The sequence below is a fragment of the Leptopilina boulardi genome, unplaced genomic scaffold, assembly GCF_019393585.1.
Source record: "Leptopilina boulardi isolate dan_hultmark-lab unplaced genomic scaffold, ZJU_Lbou_2.1 LbouV2_55, whole genome shotgun sequence".
Taxonomy (NCBI): domain Eukaryota; kingdom Metazoa; phylum Arthropoda; class Insecta; order Hymenoptera; family Figitidae; genus Leptopilina; species Leptopilina boulardi.
This window is the reverse complement of record NW_026138000.1, coordinates 1622239-1640897: the sequence shown is the minus strand read 5'-3', so window position 1 is coordinate 1640897 and position 18659 is coordinate 1622239. Positions and strand designations below refer to the sequence as shown.

Genomic DNA, 18659 nt, shown 5'->3' with positions numbered 1-18659 from the left:
AAAGTGAATCCTCTATTAACGTTGTTCAAAAATAATAATAATAATAATAATAATAATAATAATAATAATAATAATTTTATGTCAATCTCACTAAGATAAAATATTTTTTTTCTCTTTTTAAAAAGCTTAAGTGAATTTTTTGAAGCTTAGTTATAATAATAATAATAATAATCGCAAAAATAGGATTAAATTCTATTTGCGATTATATATGTATAATTGAATGAGGAAAATAAAAGTTTTTCATAATTAGTATATAGAAGTTAATTCTGTAATTCTAAATCCTTTATTTCCTTTTTTTACAGGTGGATTTGTCCTGCAGAAGTACAGAATTATCTGTAAGTGCACTGTATACAAGGACCAACTTTGTGACGTTAAAATACGTGACAGACGCCTGGGGTACGGATACGAATGGCTTTAGACTAGTCATCAGTGCCATCAAGGATCCTAGTGAGTACCTTCTACCATTTCTCTCTCTCTCTCTCTCTCTCTCTCTCTCTCTCTCTCTCTCTCTCTCTCTCTCTCTCTCTCTCTCTCTCTCTCTCTCTCTCTCTCTCTCTCTCTCTCTCTCTCTTTCATCTACCAGAGTTAATTAATCACATTTCTATTAATTAACGTCAAGGACGATTTTGCGGCCATTCCGCTCCCCCCCCCCTCTCTCTCTCTCTCTCTCTCTTTACCCCCTTATTCGAGCCAATTTTGGTCTTGCAAGTCGTCTTTGATCCAGTCTCACATTACCTCTCTAAATCCGATCCCATACGTTGATGATTAAATTTCCCTTGAAGCTCAACCCTTTCACCCTTAACCCACAACCTACAAAAAAAAAACCCAGGATTTTACGTTTAGTTACGAAATATTTTCTGAAAATAAAAATAATTATTTATTTATTGTAAATCAGTTCTGTGCGAATATTGTTACAGTAATTATATTCAAAGTACTGGCAAATTGTTACTAAGCCAGTATAGAACCAGTATTGAGCCAATATTTAAAGCAATATTTATGTTTCAATACTGGCAAACTAGTACTAACCACTATAGAGCCAATATTGAGTCAGTATTGATATTAAGTACTAAAAACATTTTAGTGCCAGTATTGAGCCAGTATTTATATGCCAATACTGGTAAATTAGTGCTACGCCAGTATACAATCAGTATTGAGCCAATATTTAACCAATATTTATATTTCAGTATTGTCAAATTAGTACTAACCAGTATAGAGCCAATTCTGAGCCAGTATTGACATTTAATACTAAATAGCTGTTTAGTGCCAGTATTGAATCAGTATTTATATCTCAATACTAACAACTTAGTGCTAAGCCAGTATACAACCAGTATTGAGCCAATATTTAACCAATATTTATATTTCAGTACTGTCAAATTAGTACTAACCAGTATAGAGCCAATTCTGAGCCAGTATTAACATTTAATACTAAATAGCTGTTTAGTGCCAGTATTGAATCAGTATTTATATCTCAATACTAACAACTTAGTGCGAAACCAGTATACAACCAGTATTGAGCCAGTATTGAACCAAAATTCACATTCCAACACTGGCAAATTAATACTAAATCAGTATACAACTAGTATTGAGCCAGTATTTATATTCTAATACTTGCAAATTAGTACTAAGCCAGTTTACAACCAGTTTTGTGCCAGTATTGAACCAATATTGTACCAGAATTAATATTCAGTACTAAAAAACAGTTCAGTGCCACAATTCAACTAGTATTTATATTCCAATTCTTGTCAATTAATACTGAGCTAGTACACTACCAGTATTGCGCCAGTATTGAACCAGTATTTATATTCCAATCTTGGAAAATTAGTGTTAAACTAGTATTGAGCCAATATTAAAACAATATTCGTATTCTAATACTGGCAAATTAGTAATAACCATTAAATAACCAATATTGAGCCAGTATTGATATTTAGTACTGAAAAAAAATGTAGTGCCAGTATTCAACAAGCATTCAGAGAGTATTTATATTCCCATACTAGAAAACTAGTACTAAGGCAGTAAACCACCAGTATTAAGCCCATATTGAACCAATATTTATATTCCAATACTGGCAAATTACTACTAACCAGCATAGAACCAATATTGCGGCAATATTCATCTTTCAGTAGTGGCAAATTAGTTTAATGCCAGTATTGAACCAGTAATTATATTCCAATACTGGCAAATAAGTGCTAAGCCAAAACACAACCAGTATTAAGCCAGTATTGAACCAATAGTGTGCCATTATTAATATTCAGTTCGAAAAAAACAGTTCAGTGTCACCATTGAACTAGTATTTCTATTCCAATACTAGCAAATTAATACTTAGCCAGTATAGAACCAATATTCAGCCAGTATTGATCTTTCAAAACTGGCAAATCAGTTCAGTGCCAGTATTAAACCAATAATTATATTCCAAAACTGGCAAATTAGTGCGAAGCTAGTATAGAACCAGTATGGAGCCAGTATTGATATTCCAGTACTGGAAAACATTTTTGCGCCAGTATTAAGCCAGTACTGGATGTAATATTAACAATTTTCGTTAATTACTTATTTTCCAGTAGTGGAATATAAAAATTGGCTCAATACTGGCACTTAACTTATTTGCCAGTACTGAAAGTTCAGTAGTGGTTCTATAGTGGTTCTGTACTGGCTCAGTATTGGAATTAGCTTAGTATTGCCAGTATTGAAATATAAATATTGGTTTAATTCTGGCGAATAACCGATTTGCTAGGACTGAATGATCAATACTGGTGCAATACTGGCTAGTACTAATTTGCCAGTATTGGTAGATTAATACTGGTTTAATATTGGTTCAATACTGGCTCTGAATTGTTTTTCTAGTACTAAATATCAAAACTGGCTCATTATTGGTTCTATACTGGTTAGTACTAATTTGCCAGTATTGGAAAACAGATATTGGTTCAATACTGGCTCAAAACTTGCTTAATACTGGTTTAATACTGGCTCTGAATTGTTTTTCTAGTACTAATTATCAAAACTGGCTCATTATTGGTTCTATACTGGTTAGTACTAATTTGCCAGTATTGGAATACAGATATTGGTTCAATACTGGCTCAAAACTGGCTTAATACTGGTTCAATACTAACTTAGTACCGATCTGCCAGTATTGTGCTGTCAATATTGGCTTAATGCTGGCTTAGTAATGGTTTGCTAGTTTTAAAAAACTGGCTCAATACTGGCTCAATACTGGCTTAGTATCAATTGGACAGTATTATACTGGCTTAATACTGGCTTAGTAATGGTTTGCCAGTACTGAAGGCCTGGAAAAAAAATAAAAGAAAAATAAATTACAAACCACTAGTTGAAAAAAAAGTGTAGAAAGAGTATTTGTATACTAATTGTTGCAGGGATAGTTTTTCATCAAAAAGTTTTTTTTCTGCTCTGTTTTTTTTTCGGGGTAAGCGCTAATTACTCCGTGTGATTAATTGATACGCGGGCGACTACTAGAAGCAAAAAGAGAGACAGAGAGAGAGAGAGACCAACGTTTTGTCCTAACGGATCGATTCGATAACTAGCTATATATAGAACTCTTGTCAGTTGATTTTTTAGCTAATCTCTGTTCCAATTTCAGATTAATTAATTGTGCGGAAACAAATGAAATTTAATTAGAAAAGTTGTTTTATTTTTTAAGTCAAAATATCTGTTTCTGTTAAGTTTATATAATGTTAATGAATTAATTTTTATTTTTACTAATTTTGGCTAAAATGTTCCCAAATCAAAAAAAAAAACCATTTTACTAATTTGCAGAGAAATACAAAAATTAGGAAAAAAAGATGTACATTTACTACGGAATGACCCAAAAAAAAAAAAAAAAAAAAAAAAAAAAAATTCAAAAAACAGTTATAATTTGCGCAAAATTACCAGATCTTTATGAAAATTGGTAAATGTGTTGTTTGCAATGAATAATATCGTTTAGTGAAGAAAAAAAATTTTAATTTAAAAAAAAGCTCACAATTACTATATAGAATGACTCAAAAAAAGAAAAAAAATCCAAAAAAAAAAATAGTTATAACTTTTAAAGAAATTAGTGGATCATTATGTAACTTGATAATTATATTTTTGTGTAATAAATTTCATTCTTTAGAGGCGAAAAAATACAAAGTTTTGAAAAAGAAGAGTATAATTATTACGGAATGACCCAAAAAAAAAAAAAAAAAACGACTATAATTTCTAAAGAAATTAACGGATCAAATTTTCGAATAAATAATTGACAGAAAAACTTCAATCGAGATTTTTTTTTTTTGTGAATTTTTTGTTCGGTTATTTGATTTTTTAATTTGTTTAAATGTTAAAACCGTTTTTTAGATTTTTTTTTTGGGCATTCCGCAATAAATTTCTGTCTTTTTTTTTTTGTAAATTTATATCATTCTGCAAATAAAGGAATGTCATTTATCGTAACGAGCCTAATTACCAAGTTTTTTTTAAGTATCCTTTAATTTCTTTAGAAGTTATAACGATTTTTTGAATTTTTTTTTTTTTTGGGTCATTCCATAATAATTCTAAGCTTTTTTTTACAAAAATTTGTATTTTTTCGCCTCTAAAGAATCTGATTTATAGGAAAGAACATAATTACTGAATTTAACAACGATCCGGTAATATTTTTAAAAGCAATAATTGATTTTTGAATTTTTTTTTTGGGTCATTCCGTAACAAATATACAATTGTTCCTCTAAATTTGTATTTTGTTACCGCTAAAGTATATTATTCATTGCAAAGAACATAATTACCAAGTTTTATAAAGATTCGTTAATTTCTATAGAAGTTATAACCGTATTTTGGATTTTTTTTTTTGGGGTCATTCCATATCGAATTTTCATCTTTTTTCTAAATTTCTATTTTTTTGCCTCTATAAAATGTTATTTAGTGCAAAAAACATAGTTAGAAGTTACAACAATTTTTTTTTATTGTTTTTTGGGTCATTCCATAATAATTTTGCAATTTTTTTTACCTAAATTTGTATTTTTTTTTTGCGCCACTAAAGGATGTTATTCATTGCAAAGAACATAATTAACAATTTTCATAAAGATTCGTTAATTTCTATAGAAGTTATAACCGTTTTTTGGATTTTTTTTTTGGGTCATTCCGTAGTAAATTTTCGTCTTTTTCCTAAAATTTGTATTTTTTTCGCCTCTATAGAATGTTATTTATTACAAAAAACATAGTTAGAAGTTACAACGATTTTTTTTTTGTTTTTTTGGGTCATTCTATAATAATTTTGCACTTTTTTTTACATAAATTTGTATTTTGTCGCCTCTATAGAATGTTATTTATTGCAAGGAATAATTAGAAGTTAAAATCGTTTTTTGGCTTTTTTTTTGGTCATTCCATAATAATTATGCCCTTTATTTCTCTAAATTTGTATTTTTTGCCTCTAATAGATGTTATTTATTGCCTAGAATATAATTACTAAGTTTCATAAATATCCGTTAATTTTTTTTCGAAAGTTATAACTGTTTTTTTTGGATTTTTTTTTTTGGGGTCATTCCATAACGAATTTTCATCTTTTTTTTAAATTTCTATTTTTTTCGCCTCTAATAAATGTTAGTTATTATAAAGAATATAGTTAGAAGTTACAACGATTTTTTTTTTGTTTTTTGGGTCATTCCATAATAATTTTGCACTTTTTCTACCTAAATTTGTATTCTTTCGCCTCTAAACATTATTATTTATTGCAAAAGATATAATTACCAAGTTTTATAAAAATCCATTAATTTCTCTTAAAATTATAACGGGGTTTTTTTTGGGGGGGGATTTTTTCTTTTTTGGGGTCATTCCATAACGAATTTTCATCTTTTTTCGAAATTTCTATTTTTTTCGCCTCTATAGAATGTTATTTATTGCAAAAAATATAGTTAGAAGTTACAACAATTTCTTTTTGTTTTTTTGGGTCATTCCATATTAATTTTTCACTTTTTCTACCTAAATTTGTATTCTTTCGCCTCTAAACATTATTATTTATTGCAAAAGATATAATTACTAAGTTTCATAAATATCCGTTAATTTTTTTTCGAAAGTTATAACTGTTTTTTGGATTTTTTTTTGGGGTCATTCCATAACGAATTTTCATCTTTTTTCGAAATTTCTATTTTTTTCGCCTCTATAGAATGTTATTTATTGCAAAAAACATAGTTAGAAGTTACAATAATTTCTTTTTGTTTTTTTGGGTCATTCCATATTAATTTTTCACTTTTTCTACCTAAATTTGTATTTTTTCGCCTCTAAACATTATTATTTATTGCAAAAGATATAATTACTAAGTTTCATAAATATCCGTTAATTTTTTTTCGAAAGTTATAACTGTTTTTTGGATTTTTTTTTGGGGTCATTCCATAACGAATTTTCATCTTTTTTTCGAAATTTCTATTTTTTTCGCCTCTATAGAATGTTATTTATTGCAAAAAACATAGTTAGAAGTTACAATAATTTCTTTTTGTTTTTTTTTGGGTCATTCCATATTAATTTTTCACTTTTTTTTTTTACCTAAATTTGTATTTTTTCACCACTAAAGGATCGTATTCATTGCAAAGAACATAATTACTAAGTTTCATAAAGATTCGTTAATTTCTATAGAAGTTATAACGGTTTTTTTGGATTTTTTTTTTTTTTTTTTTGGGGTCATTCCGTAGTAAATTTTCGTCTTTTTCCTAAATTTTGTATTTTTTTCGCCTCTATAGAATGTTATTTATTGCAAAAATCATAGTTAGAAGTTACAAAATTTTTTTTTTGTTTTTTGGGTCATTCCATAATAAATTTGCACTTTTTTTACATAAATTTGTATTTTTTCGCCTTTAATGGATTTAAAATTCACTGTATTGTAATTAGTGATGTAAATCGGTTCTATAAAAATTCTTCAATATATAGAAAATCCGTTTAATTGAAAAATTCTTCAAAAAAATACTAATTCGAACAAATAAAAAAATTATTTTTTTTTTTTTTAGTATTCTTTCACCAAAAAAATAGACGCGTTTCGTAAATACAATTTTTCAAAATGGTTCTGACGACTTTATTACATCTTCCACATATATATATATATATATACCAAAAATACATTCTTTTGGTGGGCCACAGACTCGCGAGAAGTAATTTTACGAGCGTCTGTTTAGTATAATAGGTGTTGGTATGTGTCTGTCTATATATATATATATATATACGCGCGAAACCCAGTGTTTCTACATCGTAGTCTGCGTGATGTATTACAGGGCATTCATCCTTTATTCTGTATACGGAACCAACCTCGTACCAACTACATTCTGTCGGTTATTACGCCAAGCTGGTTATTCCGCTAACGTATATATATATATATATATATAAAGGGTCGATGGAAAATCCCGATATAGAGATAGAGAAATACTACACATATAGTATTTTGTTGATGGTGGTGGAAACGAAGAAGGAGAATCAAATGTGAAAACCACGATCGTTAATACTCTCAGCTTTCAAATATATACTATACATATATACATATACAAACTTCCTTCAAAAGAAACGATCACTCACTTCGGAAAATTGCTTTTTAATTTTTCCAACAAACCGATTTTTTTTTTAGTCATTTTGTTTTCTTTTTATATATATTTTTTTATGTATATACAAAGCAAATTCTGGTATATAAGAATTTTTCCAATCCGCAAAAACTTTTTTCGCAGAACAATTTTTCCTATATATATATATATATATATATATGTATATATAGTAAGGTATAACATCAAAGTTTGTTGGTAAGAATTTCTTTTTTTCTTTTTTTTTTTTTTGCAAAGAAAAAGTTTTTCAATTTAAAAAGACTTTTAATATATTTTCTCTTTGGTATTTGCAAGAAATTCGACGACATTGGCAAATGATTTTATATATTTAAGTGATTTATGATTTATATTATTTTTAATTTTAAATACAATATTCGAATATTTTAAATTAGTTATAATGGAGGAATGAATGCCTATGTCAATCATAAAAATTTATTCCTGGCGCGATACTGGTACAATACTGGGAAACTAACGGTAAAGTAGTGGCACAATAATGATATGAATAATGGCAAGTATAGTGTATTGCCACAAGTATGGTATAGTTTTAATATAAATTTCGGATACAGTTTTAGTATAGTTCTGATATATATATATATATATATATATATATATATATATATATATATATATATATATATATATATATATATATATATATATATATATATTTCTGGTACACTTTTTTGTAGATTACTGATATATTTATGATGCAAATATGGTAAAATTTTGGTACTTTCTAGTAAATTTTTTGCATGGTTCTCATACAATTAAAGCATAAAGTACTGATAATTTTCTGGTACAGTCATAGTTCAATTCTGGTACAGTTTTAGAATAATTCGGAAACAGTTTAGGTAATTTTCTGGTATAGTTCCTGGTTTATTTCTGGTAGAGTTTGGTATTTATCTGGTACATTACTGCATAGTTGTTATATTTATGGTACTTTTTTGGTGTACTTTCTTTATTTTTCGTGTACAGTTTTGGTACTTTTCTGATACAGTTCCTGATTTAGTTCTGGTACATTTCTAGTACAGTTTTGGGATAGTTCTGGTACACTTTAGGTACTTTTCTGGTACAATTTTTGTATTGTATTGATATACTTCTGGTACATTTCTGGTAGTTTTGGTATAGTTCTGGTACAGTTTCAGTAATTATCTGGTAAACTTTCTCGTATATTTCTGGTACAGTTCGAGGTATATTTCTGGTATATTTCTGATACAGTTATAATATAGTTCTGTTACAGTTATAGTACTTTTCTGGTACAGTTATAGTACTTTTCTGGTACAGTTTTTGATATATTTCTGGTACAGTTCCTGATTTAGTTCTGGTACATTTCTAGTACAGTTTTGTCGTAATTCCGGTACATTTTAGGTACTTTTCTGGTACAATTTTTGTATAGTTTTAGTATACTTCTGGTACATTTCTGGTAATTTTGGTATAGTTCTGGTACAGTTTCAGTAATTTTCTGGTACAGTTTTTCATATATTTCTGGTACAGTTCTAGGTATATTTCTGGTATCATTCTGGTACATTTTAGATACAGTTATGGTATAATTCTGTTACACTTATAGTACTTTTTTGGTACAGTTTTTGGTATGTTTCTGGTACAGTTCCTGATTTAGTTCTGGTACATTTCTAGTACAGTTTTGTCGTAATTCTGGTACATTTTAGGTACTTTTCTGGTAGAATTTTTGTATAGTTTTGGTATACTTCTGGTACATTTCTGGTACAGTTCCAGGTATATTTCTGGTACTTTCCTGAAACTGTTATGGTATATATATATGTTATAGTTATAGTACTTTTCTGGTACAGTTTTTGGTATATTTCTGGTACAGTTCCAGATTTAGTTCTGGTACATTGCTAGTACAGTTTTGGCGTAGTTCTGGTACACTTTAGGTACTTTTCTGGTACAATTTTCGTATAGTTTTGGTATACTTCTGGTACATTTCTGGTAGTTTTGGCATAGTTCTGGTACAGTCTCAGTAATTTTCTTGTACAGTTTTTTGTATATTTCTGGTACAGTTCCATGTATATTTCCGGTATAATTCTGGTACATTTCTGATACAGTTATAGTATAATTCTGTTACAGTTATAGTACTTTTCTGGTACGGTTTTTGGTACATTAATGGTACAGTTCCTGGTTTAGTTCTGGTTAATTTCTAGTACAGTTTTGTCGTAATTCTGGTACATTTTAGATACTTTTCTGGTACAATTTTTGTATAGTTTTAGTATACTTCTGGTACATTTCTGGTAGTTTGGTATAGTTCTGGTATCGTTTCAGTAATTTTCTGGTACGGTTTTTGGTATATTTATGGTACAGTTCCTGGTTTAGTTCTGGTACATTTCTAGTACAGTTTTGACTTAGTTCTGGTACACTTTAGGTACTTTTCTGGTACAATTTTTGTATAGTTTTGGTATAATTTTGATACATTTCTGTTAGTTTTGTTATAGTTCTGGTACAATTTCAGTAATTTTCTGGTACAGTTCTTGGTTTAGTTCTGGCACATTTTTTTTTTTGTACATTTCTGGTAAATTTTTGACACAGTTCCTGGTTTAGTTCTGGTACAGTTATTGTATTTTTCTGGTACATTTTTGTGATACCTTTCTGCCTACAGTTCTGGTATAATTCCAGTACAGTTTTTTTTTATTATACATATATGATTTAAAAAAGAAAGATTTTTAAAATGACTAGAAACTGGCCTTGTATTCATTATTAATTTTTAATGATATACAATTATGATTAGTATATGAGGAATGTAGACTTTTCAAATAGCTCATTTTCAATACGCTTTCATGAAAGTATGTAGTTTGTTCATTAATTTTAAAAATTGCTTTTTGGTGTTAGTTTTACATTACGAAAAAAGACTATATTCGTGTAAGTATAATATTTATTGATTATAAAATTATATCAACTTCTGGTATTGTTTTGGTACCATTCTGGTACAGTTATGGTTTGGTCTGGTACATTTTTTTGGTTTAGTTCTGTATAGTTTTAACATAGTACATTTTTTTTAAAAATAGTACATTTCTGGTATATTTTATGGTACAATTCTGGTAAAGTTTTGATAATTTTCTAGTATATTTTTAACACAGTACTAGTACTTTTCTGGTACATTTTTGTTATAGTATACTTAATTTCTGGCACAATTTTTGTACATTTCCGGGTACAGTTTTTTTTTGTACATTTCTGGCACAGTACTATTATAGTATAACGGTACCAGTGTAGCGCCAGTATTGCGCCAGTAGTAGTAAACTATAGTAATTTTCGGTAGGACTTAATTTTCCTGTAAAATTAATTTAAAATTTAAAGAATTAATGAAAAAGTTTATATAAAATAGAAAACTACATTATTTGTTCTATACAAGAAGAAAAATTGAAAAAATGAGCAATTGTTTATATTCTGAAATACCTATCCTTTTTCTATGAAGGATCTTCCGTGTTGAAGAAACACGTCGGAAATTGTGATTCATATGTCGCATTCAACTTCCGCTTGGTTTAGCTTTCATGTATATATATATATATATATATATATATATATATTGTGCGCGCGTCTTTTGCATACATTTGTTCCATTTCGTTCTTTCTTTGTCACTCTTCGGAGTTGCTATTTTTCTCTCCTTGCATCTTCTGTGTTTTTCGATTTCAATTCCAGCCGTCGAAAGGACGAGCACACACTTTCAAAAAAAAAAATATATATATATATATACATATATATGTTTGCTATCTTCGGCGGTGGCGGCACCCGCATATCGATTTCGTAGTTCTGTTTTCTCTCTCTTTCTCTCTCATTTCTCTGTCGCCATATCGCGGTCATCCTCCTTTTTTTTTTTTTTTTTTGTCGCCAGAAAATATCTCGTACGATGCACATCATCCCATGGCTCGTTTTATATATCCACGAGAAAAAGCCATTTCTAGGACAGTTGACGAAAATAAATCTCTCTCACTCTCATTTCTCTTTTCGTGAAAATATTTGCTTGAAAATCGATTTTCTCATCAAGAGTGACTAGAATACGTGAATATATATGTTCGTAATACCACAATAAAAATGAGTGAATTACCTACAAAAAAAAAGATTCAACATTTTTTTTTTTTTTTTTTTTTTTTTTTTTTGAAATCTTGTAAAGAAAAATATCATATTCTCACATAGAAATTTTTGTGTCATTGAATTTTTATTTTTATCTCTTTATATATATATTAATACGTAGAAATTAACAAAAGAAAAATAGAATTTCTCATTATTTTTTTCCAATTAGGGTATTTTAGGGTCACACCTCTTTTTTTTGAAACGAAAATGACTCTAGTTTCTCAAAAATGACACAATATTTAATGCTAAACAGGAAAAAGGATCTTTAGGGGCGTGTCATAATATAAACCACGCCTATTTTTAAGACGTATAGTAAGTTAAATAACGCTTATTCTAATTTAGACATACCTACTTTAAAGGGGCGTGTCTTAATATAAACCACGCCTGTTTTTAAGGCGTATACTAAATTAGATAACGCCTATTCTAATTTAGATACACCTACTTTAAAGGGGCGTGACTTAATATAAGTCTCAACCTATTTTATGGTAGTCATATATTAATAACACCTAATTTAGGGCGTGTCTTAATATAAACCACGCCTATTTTAAGGCGTATACTATGTTAGGTAACACCTACTTTAGGGCGTGTCTTAATATAAACCACGCCTATTTTGATGCATACACTATTTTAGATAACGCCTACTTTATGACGTGTCCTAATAAAAATACGCCTACTTAAAACCAATTCTAATTTGGCAACGCCTACTTTATGGTTGTACCCCAACTAAAATTCCCACCTACTTTGAGACAATCCTAATTAGGTAACGCCTACTGTTAAGCGTGACTTTAATGTAGGCCCCCCACCTATTTTATAGCAATACTAACTTATGTTACGCCTACTTTAGGGCGTGTTTTAATTTAGGCCCCGCCTACTTTATTACAATTATATTTGGTAACGCCTACTTGAGGGCGAAAACTAAATTATGTAACGTCCTACTGTAGGGCGTTTATTAATTTAGTATCCGCATTATTTTACAATTCTAATTTGGTAATGTCTATTTTTGGGCGTGACTTAATATAAGCCTCACCTTTTTTTTATGGCAATACTAACTTAGGTTACACCTACTTTAGAGTGTGTATTAATTTATGCTACGCCTTTTTTTTAAAAGACAATCTTCATTTGGTAACGCCTATATTTGGGCGTGACTTAATATAAACCACGCCTATTTTAATAGGTAACGCCTATTTCAGGGCGTGTATAAATATAAATCACACTTATTTTTAAGACGTAGACTAATTTAGGTAACGCCTACTTTAAGGCGTAGACTAATTTAGGTAACGCCTACTGTAAGGCGTATACTAATTTAGGTAACACCTACTTTAAAGCGTGTATTAATTTATACTACGCCTATTTTAAACTAATCCTAATATGGTTACGCCTACTTTAGGGGCGTTATTTAATTTAAACCCTACCTATTTTATGATAATACTAATTTGGTAACGCCTACTTTTAGAGGCGTGATTAAAAATGTCTCAAATATTTTGTGTTATGTATATTTTGGTAACGTCTACTTTGGGATGTGTATTAATTTAAACCACGTCTATTTTTAGGCGTATACTAAATTAGGTAACGCCTACTTTTGGATGTATTTTAATAGAAATCACACCTATTTTTAAGGGATCTTATAATTGTTTTTAAAAAATTGTTGGCTATTTTTGATTAAATCAAGAATAAATTAGAAACTTTTTGTCAAGGTAAAAGTAATTACTAAACATAACATAAATTTTTTTTTTTTTTACCATAAAGTCCTTTTTCTCGTGAAGTGTCGTATTGTGTATTCTATATATATATATATATATATATATATATATATATATATATATGTATTTGAAGCGATATTAAAAAAGTTTTTCTTACTATCGGTCAAAGCTATTAAATTCTCGTCGCATGGCAAACAATATCTAAATCTTTTTCTTTTTTCTTTTGCCTCTTTCTTTTTCTAGAAAGTATAAATATAAAAGTTTTCTTTTTTTTTTTTTGTTTGGATAAAATTCAAATCACATGAGATTTTATTCCTGTTATGTGCGTTTCTAAGAAAAAAAGAAATATATAAGTAGCTTTGTGTTGTTGTTTGTTTTTTTTTTTTAATATTTCTAAAGAGAGAGAAAGAGAGAGAGAGCTTGCAATTTTCAGGCAATTCGTGGACATAAAATACATTTTATGCAGAGTACATGCTTAAGGGTTTTCGTTTTAGAGTTCAGCGGGGCGAGTGCGGTTTGGAGCACTGGTTCGCGTTACGGAAGCATCATGCAAATGCATAAACGCATTATTTGCTCGTACAAACTGCTCTCGAATTCTAGCCCGGTACCATGAGTGCGCCGCGGACGGCAACGACTTTTCTCTCTCTCTCTCTCTCTCTCTCTCTCTCTCTCTCTCTCTGTATGGGAATCATCCATATGGAAATTACCCTCCCTTTCGTTCTCGCACCCCAGGCCAATACCCACCGTACCCTATTTAATGCTGCTTCTTCTTGCTCGTGCGTATATATATATATATATATATATATATATATATATATATATATATATATATATATATATATATATGTATATATATATATATATATATATATATATATGTATATGTATATGTATATATACTAATTCTCATTCGAGCCTGCTGTAGAAAAGCGTGCTCACTCTCATGAACAAAACTCCTCACCTAGACATACTCTAATCTACTTTGTCTTTTTCCATGTACACTTCTTACCACCTTTCTGACACATTTAACAGTGTGCTGCTTTTTTTTCTTCCATTTTTTTTTTTTGAACAGAAAAAAGAATACCATATATATATATATATATGGAAACTTGATTAACCTTTTTCAGCTTATTTCTTTGTTTTTAAAATATTTACATATGAATTATTTCCGAAAATACATAGAAGAATTTTTTTTTTACTTTATTATAATTAAGGATTAAAAGAATATAGTAAATTTTTTTTTTCTTGTGATTATGTAACATAATATTTGTACTCAAAAAAATTTGAAACAAAATCCAAATTCACTACTGGCGCGGTACTGTACCAGAACTGTGTCAGAACAATATCAGAAATTTACCGAAACTGTACCAGAAAATTAGAAAAACTTTAACAATAAATGTACCAGAACTAATCCAAAATCTGTACCAGAAAATTACCGACGCTTTAACAGAATTTTACCAAAAAATATACCAGAACTAAGAATCTGGTACTAAATGTAACAGAATCATTAAAAAAAAAAAAAAAAAAAAAAAAACTGTACCAGAAAAGTACCAAAACTAAGACAAGAACTCTACCAGAAACATACAATAACTGTATCAGAACTATACGAAAACTGTACCAGAATTATACCAAAACTGTACCAGAAATGTACCAGAACTGAACCAGAAACTGTACCAGAAACTGTACCACAACGACGCAAAAACTGTACCAAAAAATTACCTGAACTAAGACAGAAACTGTATCAGAAAAATACAAAAAATTGTACCACAACTATATCAGAACAGTACCAAAACTAAATCAGAAACTGTACCAGAAAAATGCCAAAACTATACCACAACTATTGCAGAAAAGTACCAGAACTAAACCAGGAACTGTACCAGAAAAATGTCAAAACTGTACCACAACTATACCTAAAAAGTACCTGAACCAATGCAGGAACTGTACCAGAAAAATACTAAAACTAAGACAAGAACTCTACCAGAAAAAAAAACCGTAACTGTATCAGAACTATACGAAAACTGTATCAGAATTATACCAAAACTGTACCAGAACTGAACCAGAAACTGTACCAGAACGACGCAAAAACTGTACCAGAAAATTACCTGAACTAAGGCAGGAAAACTGTATCAGAAAAATACCAAAACTTTACCACAACTATACCAGAAAAATACCAGAACTAAACTAAGAATTGTACCAGAAAAATGCCAAAACTGTACCACAACTATACCTGAAAAGTACCTGAACCAATGCAGGAACTGTACCAGAAAAATACTAAAACTAAGACAAGAACTCTACCAGAAAAAAAAACCGTAACTGTATCAGAACTATACGAAAACTGTATCAGAATTATACCAAAACTGTACCAGAAAATTACCTGAACAAAGACAGGAACTGTATCAGAAAAATACCAAAATTGTACCACAACTATACCAGAAAAGTACCACAACTATATCAAAAATATGCCAGAATTATACCTGGAACTGTACCAGAAAAATTTTAAGTAAAGAGTTTGAAATGTACTAGAAAAGTACCAAAACTATACCAGAAAATACAGAAATTATACCAAAACAGTACCAGAATTGTACCAGAAATGTTTTTAGAAATTTACTAGAGTTAAACTAAAATTTTGTCAATTTACCAGACATATAACATAGAATTGTACCACAATTGTGTTAGTAATGTATTATCATTATACATCCAAGTAATGTACTGGTACTGTACCAGTACTGCGCCAGTAGTCGATTATTGACAAGTTAAACTGCAATATGTACGAGAGATCTTGTTTCACTAAGCCACAAGTTGTAGAATAATGAAAGTTGTGCAATTGTCTTTGAAATAGTGCCAGTAGTTCAGTTGAATAATAATAATAATAATAATAATAATAATTGTCTACTATAAAGCGGATCTAATGAAACAATATGTCGTCTCTTTTACGGTGTGACGGAATGTCACAATTATTGTCATAACCGTCATTAGCGCTGTTAGCATCGTCATCGACGCCATTATCGTAATCGGGTCGCCTTACTCTCTCCTTCTCTCTCTCTGGCTCTCTCTCTCTCACACTTACTCTTTGCATGAAATGGCCCATCACACGCAAACCTACCTAATATGCCACAACCACGCTATATACTAATGCATATAGAGACTATATAATAGTTAAATAATAATTCTACTAACCAATCAAATTCCCATTTCAGGAGAAATTTTACTTATCTTCTTCCAATTCTTATAATTATCAATCATTCTTTCCCATTCGAGCACAAATATACGTATATTTTTTTTAAATTAAACCACAAATTTAAAAAATTTATTTCACATTAAAAAAAAAAATTCAACTATTTTTATCACGGTTTAAAATGTAGAATTAACCTATATTTAGGGGGCGTGTCTTAATATACGCCACGCCTTCTTTGAGGCGTGGCACTTAATTAGACAACGCCTACTTTAGGAACGTGTCTTAATAAAGAACACGCCTTCTTAAAGGCGTGGCATTAAATTAGATAACACCTACTTTAAAATTGTATCTTAAATTATACTCCACCTACTTTAAGACAATCATAATTTGATAACGCCTACTTTAGGTTGTATCTTAATTTATGCTCCACCTAATTTCAGATAATTCTAATTTGGTAACGCCATACTTTTAGGGTGCGTCTTTAATATAACATCCGCCCTTTTTTATTTAGGAAACTAATTTAGGAAACGCCTACTTTAGAGTTTTTTCTTAATATATGCTCCACCTACTTTAATACAATCATAATTTGGTAACGTCTACTTTAAGAAGGAAACTAATTTTTTTTTTGCTTCAAGTAGGCGTTACCAAATTAGGACTGTATTAGTGTAGGCGGAGCATAAACTAAAACACACCCTACTTTAGGGGGCTTGACTTAATATAAGCCCTATCTACTTAATGGCAATACTAATTTGATAAAGCCTACCTTAGGGCGTATCTTAATTTAAAACTCCGCCTACTTTAAACCAGTCCTAATTTGGTAACGCCTACTTTAGGGCGTATCTTGATAAAAAAAAAAACCCGCCTACTTTAGTTAAATTCTAATTTGATAACGCCTACTTTGAGGCGTATTTAAATCGAAACCACGCCTACTCTAATTAATTAGCCGGCCCTAATTTGTCAACGCCTACTTTAGAGGCGTGAAGAATTCTCAGCTATTTTGTGGCAGGTATATTTTGGTAACGCCTACTTTAGGATGTGTCTTAATATAAACTACGCCTATTTTGAGGCTTATACTAAATTAGGTAACGCCTACTTTAGGATGTGTCTTAATATAAACTACGCCTATATTAAGGCGTGTACTAATTTAGGAAACGTCTATTTTATGTTATGTTGTAATATATGCTCCACCTACTTTAAGACAATCATAATTTGATAACGCCTATTTTTAGGGCGAATCTTTATTTTTTTTTTTACATAAAGTAGGCGTTACCAAATTAGGACTATGTTAATGTAGGCGGAGAATTAAAAAAAATACACATACTACTTTAGAGGCGTGACTTAATATATATCCCCACCTATTTTATGGCAATACTAATTTGTTAACGCCTACCTTAGGGCGTATCTTAATTTAAAACTCCGCCTACTTTAAGCCAGTCCTAATTTGGTAACGCCTACTTTAGGGCGTATCTTGATAAAAAAAACCCCGCCTACTTTAGGTAAATTCTAATTTGATAACGCCTACTTTGAGGCGTATTTAAATCGAAACCACGCCTACTCTAATTAATTAGCCGGCCCTAATTTGTCAACGCCTACTTTAGAGGCGTGAAGAATTATCAGCTATTTTGTGGCAGGTATATTTTGGTGACGCCTACTTTAGGATGTGTCTTAATATAAAATACGCCTATTTTGAGGCGTATACTAAATTAGGTAACGCCTACTTTAGGGCATGTATTTATATAAGCCACGCCTATTTTTATTTCAATTTCATGTTAATGTAATTATTTCAGTTAAGATTATTTTAATCTCATAAAAAATTAAATGATTTTATTATATTTTAATTTTTTTAAATTAAATAGTAGGTACTATGGGCTTAATATACTATTATTATAATATTAATATATTAATTAATGTTTCCTGTAATCTGTTTGTTTATTGAAAGTAAATTTGTTGTTATATATATATATATATATATATATATATATATATATATAGAGCAAAATTGGAGAGACTAATGTTTTGGTTAAATGTTACTTGACTGTATTACTTAATGGAAACGCACAATTTCATTATAGTTTCCGTTCGTCTATTGTGTTGCATCCTCTCCTAATGCAGTATATATAGCCGAGGCAAAATTAAGTTGTCTATATATATATATATATATGACCTTAA

The 18659-nt window shown here is 29.7% G+C and overlaps 1 protein-coding gene across 8 annotated transcripts in view; it reads left to right on the top strand.

Annotated features, from left to right (window-relative positions):
• Positions 1 to 18659, top strand: part of LOC127290152 (uncharacterized) — a 134070-nt gene that overhangs the window by 91666 nt on the left and 23745 nt on the right. For all 8 annotated transcript variants that reach the window (XR_007844264.1, XR_007844268.1, XR_007844267.1 and 5 more), the window contains one exon: positions 303 to 447. Coding sequence is in view for 1 of the 8 variants with exons in the window: in XM_051318556.1 (XP_051174513.1) it covers positions 303 to 447 (145 nt within the window). In the remaining 7 variants the exon portion in view is untranslated. The remainder of the gene's footprint in view (positions 1 to 302; positions 448 to 18659) is intronic.